This window comes from Lates calcarifer, linkage group LG20 (genome assembly GCF_001640805.2).
Source record: "Lates calcarifer isolate ASB-BC8 linkage group LG20, TLL_Latcal_v3, whole genome shotgun sequence".
Classification (NCBI taxonomy): Eukaryota; Metazoa; Chordata; class Actinopteri; family Centropomidae; genus Lates; species Lates calcarifer.
The window spans coordinates 11,606,680-11,615,429 of NC_066852.1; the positions used below are offsets into that span (position 1 = coordinate 11,606,680).

General features: G+C 40.3%; 1 protein-coding gene across 1 annotated transcript; it reads left to right on the forward strand.

Moving 5' to 3' along the window:
• The first annotated feature begins 330 nt into the window (after positions 1–330).
• On the forward strand, positions 331–6,417 carry LOC108893858 (transgelin). Its single transcript, XM_018692271.1, has 5 exons — positions 331–505; positions 4,200–4,386; positions 4,481–4,649; positions 4,823–4,925; positions 5,044–6,417. The coding sequence occupies exons 2-5, from the start codon at positions 4,207–4,209 to the stop codon at positions 5,192–5,194; spliced, it is 603 nt and encodes a 200-aa protein (XP_018547787.1). The 5' UTR covers positions 331–505; positions 4,200–4,206; the 3' UTR covers positions 5,195–6,417.
• Positions 6,418–8,750: the final 2,333 nt, after the last annotated feature.

The following is an 8,750-nucleotide window of genomic DNA, read 5'->3' on the forward strand; positions in this document are numbered from 1 at the left end:
GCAATAAATAAATCTCCCACATGCGCTTTCCTGCTCTCTAATTACTGTAACTCCCTTCCTGTGCTCCCACAAACTTCACTGTTCTCGAGGATTTTATCATCCCTCCCTCCTTTTCCTCCTAATCCTGTCTTGTTCTTTAGCGGTAGAGGGAGAAATTTGGAGAATTCTTTTCAGTGACCACACCAAAACTCTCCAGTCACATGCTCTCTTTTTCCTTCCCGTCGTTCTCCTAAATAAGGAATTACAATTTGAGTGTGGAAACAGGGAAAGAGCAAAGGGGCGGGTCATAGAGTGAAATAAGAGGACCTGAAGGCGTATCTCTTCTCTTGCTCCCTCTTTCTGTTGAGTGTAGTGAAGTCATATATTTCAGGCAAGGGTGTTTGCAGTATTTATACTGGCACTCTGTACGGTGCACTCTGCACTGTGTTGTAAGAAAGAAGAAGAGCGGGAGCACAGCAGCACGAGCCCAAACCCACCTGTACTCACCTGAAAGCTACTACACAAAGTAAGTAAACACTTCTCTCTTAGCCTCATTCATCAAACTCACTTTTCTAGTTTCTCACTGGCAGTGAGAAAGATTTCTTTGTTGCTTTGTGGGGCTTGTGGCTAACTCTGTGCAGGAAACATAAAAAAAAAAAAGAGTATAATATATCATACACCCCACCCTCGCTCTCTGTCTCCTTCTCTCCTGCTGATGTTTGATCATGCAGAGACTAAGACTGGGCGCTTAGTTAAAGTTTAGCTCTTTCTGTAAAGATTAGATGCCTTCTGAGTGAGCCACTAGTCTGTAAATTCTTGTGTTATGAAATCCTCCTTCTTATCTACCTCTCAGCTCTCAGCTCAGTGCTCACAGCAGAATGTGAGGCCTCACAGTTTCAGGGAATGTTAACAGCTTCAGCCTCTGACAAATCTCTCATCAGAGACCCTTCAACATGTAGCCGGCACTGTCTAATAATATGTCATTTTCTACTTTAATATATGCTCTGAGCACCACAGGATGTGGCAGTAAAACGCAGCATGTGTCTGTCACGTGTTGTCACATTTATGGACCAACGTAAAGTTTTATGTGCAAGCGAGTGCTTTGGACATAACTTAAGAAAACTGTGACTTTAGCTGGTGTCTGGGCTGTTTGTGCTATCTCCAGTGACAAGGTAAACTTAAGAGCCTTGAGATAACAGTGTGGCTCAGCAGCAGCTGGGACTGTGCAGAGCAGGGGAAGGGGAATGTGTTCGTGTACTCTGTCAGAATTAATCATGTGAACTAGTTTATCCTTTTAGATCCATTATGTTTATATCGCAAAGGTCGCAGATCAGCCTCTCAGTCTTTTGTTGAACTAAACGGGCCAGTAATCAGATTTCACTGGGTTGAGATGGTGTTAAATTGTAAAAAGCAACTGCTGATGACGTAGTTTTATTCAGCCTTGTTGCAACAGCAAGTTGTGAAACATCTTGTAACGGATGTTACCGTGATACCAAAGTTTAAGAATTTGGGCGGGGGATGAGAATGATGAATATAACAGTAACAACTGGAGCTGCATCTGAGTCAGACACTTAACCCCTCAGATGGCACATGGGAGCTGATCAGTGGGGTGACATAGTGGCAGTCAAGTATTCAAAGTTTTCACTGTGTAAAGGTAAAGCAGAGGATCAATGGAAAGGCTCAGGTGTGCTCAGGCTCCTGGGCTACTGAAAGTTTGTATTTTGGTGAGAAAGTAACAAAGTCAGTTATCTCATTACAGACTTACACACCACACACACTGTTGTTTGGATGATAATGTTGAAGCTAAAAGCTGTGCTGGTCTGACTTGAAACAAATACTAGGCGAAGAGTGAGACCATTTATAACAAACTATGAGACATGTCAGTGTACAAATATGTCTTTTAAGTGGTTAATAGTGGTTGTGCAGTCACAGAAGCCAAAAAGCTAGTTTAGTTGTGAGGTGTCATCTTCAACACTGAAGTGCACAGAGCAAAGAATAATAATTCTTGCATAACGACTGCAAGATAAAGGACAAACAAGGCAAAATACATTGACTGGAAATCAAAATGTGTTACCACTTTGCCAGTGCATATATGAGCAACACATCAACCAGTTTATAAAACGTATTTTTGATGCTTAGAAATCACTTCAGTAACCCCAGCAGCACACATCCATTATCGACATCGTGGTTTTTGTGGGGGTGGGGGGGCTGTAGCTTTGACTCTATGATTACAAGATGTTCCCAGTAACTACAAGGTCGCTCCCAGTTGATTTTTAAAGCACAGAGCTCCACATAATCTTCCAAAACACACACTCAAACACCTGTACATACACTGTGCTTGAATAGCCTACCCTGCTGTATCTGTTTGCAGTCTACTTTACAGTCAAGTAAAAGCAGCCATGCATTTGTCAGAGTGGCAGTGGTATGACCTAATCGTGTGACATCCAGTCACACGATTAGGTCATGCCTAATCATATGACTGATCTCTGTAGTTCAGAGATCACAGGTTCAAAGTTCAAGGTTAGACTAAGGGTTAATTGGGAGGAGCAGACTCTCTTCATCTTCCCTCACCGTTCACTGCATGCAGAGATAAGTCCTGATGTTAGCAGCTGCTGGCTTTTCTCTGGGCGTGCCAGGACACCACAGATGGAACTCCTCTGATTGAGAAAGAAAGTGCTCAACAGCTCAGATATTTGGATATTTACTTCACCCTTGTTGCTGAAACAAATTGCTTTTGGAGCAGCCTAATGGTCAGGAAGATGCTTCTCCTCCACATGCCCACCAATATTTTATGCAACCAATGCAACCTCAGACAATGAACAGAGACACAAGTGTGATCTATGGCAGCGAGGGCTCCAGTGCGGAGCAGTTAGAGACAATGATGATTTGTCAAACTATCAACACTTATTATGTAAGGCTGACAAACCTCTGTTTTGCAAGGGATTTAATAGGTGTGCTGTTCTGGCCTCAAGGGATGTATGTACTTTATGCTGTATATTAAACCTGGTTTGACTGCTAAAATTAAACACACTTTTGCACTTATGCATGCAATCTTATGTGGTATGTCCAGCCATTTACAAGGCAAAAAGTATGCAGTATCACCACAGAACCACATATACTGTTTGTATCATATTGTGTGCATTTCTTTGTGCACATTCTTGGGCAGGAGCAGGAATTCCCTATCAGCTATAAACATCTTCACATGTTATCTGCTTTCCTAGACATTTGTCACTCACTGATTCAGATCAGTAAAAGCAATAACTGCATCGCAGCAGTTAACACCTACCGTTTCATTCTCTTACAATTTAACAGGTTTTTTTTTTTCAGTTAAAAGCTGTTTCCATAGTGAGCTGAAGTGTATTGTTTTGTTTACAGTCCTGTATACACATAGCTACCTTTGTCAGGGAAGGGAGGAAGGAAGTGACAGCTGAATGAGCAAACAGGATGCAGGGAGCGGGGCAGTTCTGCTGAAGCTAACAGGAAGCTCATACTACATTAATAAGTCAGAGAGGCTAACCATAATTACTTACAGAGGACAGCAGGGTTGTAATTCCTCAAGGCATTTAGCTCTTCCAATGTACATGCACAGAATATTAAATGATGACACTGACATGGTCTGGATAATGGCGACACAAACTTTCACTCTGTACATCATAAATGAAGAAGATGATTAAATGTGCTCGGCTGTACGCAGGTGCATTTTTAGAACTCCTCTCCTAAGTCTAGCCTTGCCATCACATTTAACACACAGTCACAACAGAATGATCAAATTCTTGCATATTCTCATCTAACTCTCTGCCAGAATCGGAATAATCATATTTCCCAAAACAATAATTCCTAACCATCAGCACTAGATGCCTTTACACTTACTGTTAACCTTTACTTAAATCTGTTTTTAACCAAAGTTCCAACAGTACAACAGCCCCCTTGAAGAATTCTCGCTCGTTCTGAAACTGTGAAACTAATAGGAGCTCATGAAAAACAGAACACACAACGCGAAATACATTCATGCATACGTGCACATATAAGGTAGACAGCGACTAAAATCCTATTTGTTCTGAATGTAAGCCAGGGTTGTGGGTGTGAGCAGGGAAGGAATTTGAATGTGAATGTAATTACATCTATTAAATATCCATATTGAAAAGGACACAATACAGTGCCAGGGAGTAAAGTTTGTTGAGCTATTTGCTCAATCTAACACTGACTTTCCCTCCCAACAGGATCAGCATGGCAAACAAAGGTCCTGCCTATGGTCTGACCCGTGAGGTTCAGAGTAAGATTGATAAGAAATACGACCCGGAACTGGAGGAAAGGCTGGTGGCGTGGATCATCGCCCAGTGCGGCTCTGGCGTCGGCCAGCCTGAGCCGGGCAAGACCGGCTTCCAGATCTGGCTCAAGGATGGATGTGTGAGTGTTGGGTTTGCGTAAATGTAAATATCACTATGTAGCTTTGTAGTTTACAGTGTACTTAGAGGGATCTGCTCCTTCTATGTGCTTGTAGGTGCTGTGTGAACTTATCAACAGCCTGTGTTCCAACAAGCCGGTCAAGACCATCAAGCCCTCTGGCATGGTATTTAAGCAAATGGAGCAAATCTCCATGTTCCTCAAAGCTGCAGAAAGCTATGGAGTCACCAAAACTGACATGTTCCAGACTGTAGACCTCTTCGAAAGTAAGACAACCAGCAGAACTCATCTGTATTATCACAATTATCTTGTTAAGTGTTTTGCAGAGTTATTGCAGTATAAAAGAGGAAGTGAAGCTGCACTTAGTGGAGGAGAGTCACTGTCTCGTCCCTGTATTTGGTGTGGGCTCTATTCATTTGAGATTGTTGCATGTCTTTAGGCAAAGACCTGGCTGCTGTCCAGAGGACCCTGATGGCTCTGGGTAGCCTGGCAGTCACAAAGAATGACGGGAATTACAAAGGAGATCCCAGCTGGTTCCATAAGTGAGTATGAGAATTTTCTCCCCAGTGCATGACTTGGTCTGGTAAAACAAAGGTGGTTTCATTTCAGTGCTGAGGAATGACATTGTGGACTAAGAGTTGTCTGTTCGTACGTGTGCAGGAAGTCCCAGGAGAACAGGAGAGACTTCTCGGAGGAGCAGCTGAGCGAAGGCAGAAATGTCATTGGCCTGCAAATGGGCACAAATAAAGGAGCATCTCAAGCTGGTATGACAGGTTACGGACGACCCAGGCAAATTATCAACAACCCCTGAACGCGAGCAGTGCGCCAACCTGTCCTCTGAAAGGCCAGTCAGCGAGGATGGAGAAACTCTGACTCTTACCTAGGCCATTAGGAGAAATGTGACCTGACTGCTTTCAAGACCAAACTGGACCAAAACAGGGACCAACGAGAACATGTGCACATATACAACACACACACTCCATGTTGAGGAAAACACAGAAAGACCTTTAACAGTATAAATAATTAGAAAGAACATTTTGCATACTATTTTTATGACTGCACTCTGCTAAGCCAACTTGTAAATATTTTTTTTTTCTGAAAGGATCATTCCAGTTGTTTTGCATGTCTTAACTCACTACCTTAAAATCAAATGTGTTTTTCATTTATGCAAACCACAAGATTTTAGATTTATTACCTTCCAGACCTCCACTGGTTTCAGTTCATTTCAGTGCACTATAAACATCAACTTGCAGAGACTTGTGACTTGCTTGAGAGAAGTTATGCATCACATTTAAGCATGTTTAACAAGTTTCCTTTAGTTAACAGCTGTAGTATTGCAACGCAGTAATGCAGTCAGGAGAGCTTTTCATAACTCTAACTCTTGGTGCATTCACAGACACTCAGACATCAGAGATTTAATCATTTCTAATGGATGAAGCAGTCAAATCCATGTTTATTTTTCATAGTGTGTTGCTCCTCTGACATCCTAGCTATTAATTCTTGGACATCAGTGTGTCCTTGAATGCACCACCAAGGAGAGTTTCAAAATTGTCCCCTGCTCATATCTGCATTACAATACAGCTATAATGCTACACTGAACAGAAATTAATGATAAAGAGCAAACTGAGCAAATTGTTCAGTGTGACAGATTAACTGTCTCCAGTTTCACGTCCCTGCTGAGTCACTATGAACTGGAATGAACTGAAACCAGTGGCAGCCTGGAAGGTAGGGGTTGCGTAGAGTGCTGTGGTTTACAATAATGTTAAGTGCAAAATTAATAGAAGTTAATAGGGTTACAACGATCAAATCCACTCGTATAGTCAAGTGTAAGTTTAGAAAGTGAATTGCCTGGTTTAAAAAGCTTTCAAACAAAAAAAAAACATAAAATACAATCATGTGTGTTTTACCTGTTCTATAACATAGTCTGAAGTTAGATGCTGTCAGTTGACTAATTTCTAAACCATGTTGGACCTTGTTTTTTTGAGAACATATAATGGACTATATGGAAATAAAGTTCAATTAAACTGTAAAGAAGCCTCTTGTGTGATGAATAAACTAACGAGGAGAATAGTAAGATTTGTTGACTTCTACAGTGATAATGCTATTGATCACACACTGTACTGTGTGGTTCTTTCTTGATAAGCTGGTACCAGGTAAATAGTAAAAAAGATTAACTAATATGGATGGCAACCATAATAAACATGTTGGAGTTACTGCAGGTAACTACAGCCGACCAAATACGTTTGTTTGCTCTAAACCTGGGCTGTGTTCCACACAGAGATAAGAAGATGTGATAAAGTCTCTGCAAGAGAAAGAAAGGCAATCTGCCCGAAGGTGGGAGGAGAAAAAATGACTGGGGGTGGGGGGTGATGATGGGTGGGGATAAAACCTGGATTTCTCCTGGCTGGGATTTCTCTGGTTGGATGGAACAAGAAAATCAAGGGGGATTCAGAGGAGGACTATCACTATCCCCTGCCAAGGTTTTGTTTATGCTGTGTTTTTTTCTTGAGAAGGGACTAAGCTGTTCAGCATGAAATGACTCAGAAAAAAGGCCAGAGATGGAGAAGAAAAGCAGGATGGAAGAAGACAGTAAAAGAGGAAAATTAGGTTTGAAAGAGATTATAAACAGACAAGAAGAAGAAGAGGTACTTCAAAAAAAGGAGAAGGAAAAAGAAAAAAGAAAAGTACAAGATAGAGTCACACACATGAGATTAAGGTGGCTGGGGTCAGAGAGAGAACAGGTCAAGACAGAACAGGACAGAGCGCATTTCCAAAAAAGGAATGATCATTGCAGGGGGAAGACAAATAAAAAGACTTCCTTTTCCCCTTCCTTCTTATTCTCGGTCTGTCAACAGGAAACTCTGCATGTATTGACACAGCGGAGTAACATATTGTAAAATCATAAAAAACAAGTAAGCCTTTAAAACAAGTGAAAACAATACAGTAAATATGCTATCAATGGGGTGGCATATTCTTATGTTTTGATTCTTACTTATGGTTTATAATCTATTATTTTCACAATAAAAGCATCAGAAAACTGCTTTTCTTACATGCTTGATCATGTACAGTCACACTTGTATTAAATAGTTCATTAAGACTACTTGCCTCCAACAGAGTGAGATCTTTTGCTTTTTATAATGGCCTCAATATTAAAACTTACTCTACTGTTAATGAAGCAGCAGCACATTATTCTCTGCGGGACAGCGACTGTCATCTCAGCTGTAGTTTAGATAATTATAATTGCCAAAAAGTATTTATTATTTCAACACTAATATTTATTTCAGCACTAGCAGACTGGTTTGCTTTGGCATAAGTGAGTCTCACACAACTCAACACACCAGCTTTAGTTTATCTTATGGGTCCATTAACACAATCTGCCAAGACTCTTTTACACTGTGACTGATTCCTTCTTACTGTTCATCACTATTTACATCAAACTGCCACATTGGTAACTGTTGGGTCAAGAAACAAAAATATTTCATGAAATGTGCAAGGCAAGTCTGACTGTGTCATTAAAGCAGAGCAGATTAAAACAGATTCATCTGTTTGAATCCTTATCTGACCTTTAAATTGTTGCTTTTTAATCATAAGTGTCTTACTACCATGAACCACTTTGTTATCTTTGGAGGATCACAACATGAAGGAAAGAAGTAGAATTACTGAGGATTTTCCCATTCACTCTACAATAGGTTGCCTCTGTATGTATGTTTGCTCCAGTAGATTTGATTCAATCATTTCAATTATCTTTATTTATTCTATTATTTTCAGAAAACTGATCTGTGGCACTATATAATTGCAAGAAATTACTGTTTCAGGGCACATTCTTAATGTTAAATTAGAATTAAATGTTGAATTAGGCTTCGCAAGTACCGTTGAATTTTACTTCATCATTTGTTGACTAACTGAGCTAACAAACTTTATCACATATCATTCGCTCCCTGACTTTGGAATCTTAGCTGCTATTGTGTGTAGCAAAGTGTAACTTATTAATAATCAATCCATGTTGAATCATGAATTAGTTAACTGATTAACAATTAGTCCATGATTCATTTATCATTAATCAGTCATTTTAGTCATTCTGAGTAAAAAAAAAGTGCTTTGAAAGTTGGAGATCTGTGAATGATGTCAACAGATACACGCTGGTTGTGACAGCAGCAGCAATTACTGACGCTGGTTTGTAATAAGGTTGCTGAATCTGTGTGGAAGAAAACTACAATTTCCCTGTTTTTACATGCAGTAATCCTTATAGTCTGAGGAGTGAGGTAACAATGGAAACGTGATGTAAAATTTGACACTATAATGTTGAGATTGAATTTCCCATCCATCCATTAGCTATACAGTTTATCATTTGAGTGTTGTGGGGGGGC

Coding starts and splice junctions, on each gene's coding strand:
- LOC108893858 (XM_018692271.1), top strand. CDS start 4,207: ATGGCAAACAAAGGTCCTGCCTATGGTCTGACCCGTGAGGTTCAGAGT. Junction 4,650..4,822: donor GACTGTAGACCTCTTCGAAA/GTAAGACAACCA, acceptor GCATGTCTTTAG/GCAAAGACCTGGCTGCTGTC. Junction 4,926..5,043: donor GATCCCAGCTGGTTCCATAA/GTGAGTATGAGA, acceptor GTACGTGTGCAG/GAAGTCCCAGGAGAACAGGA.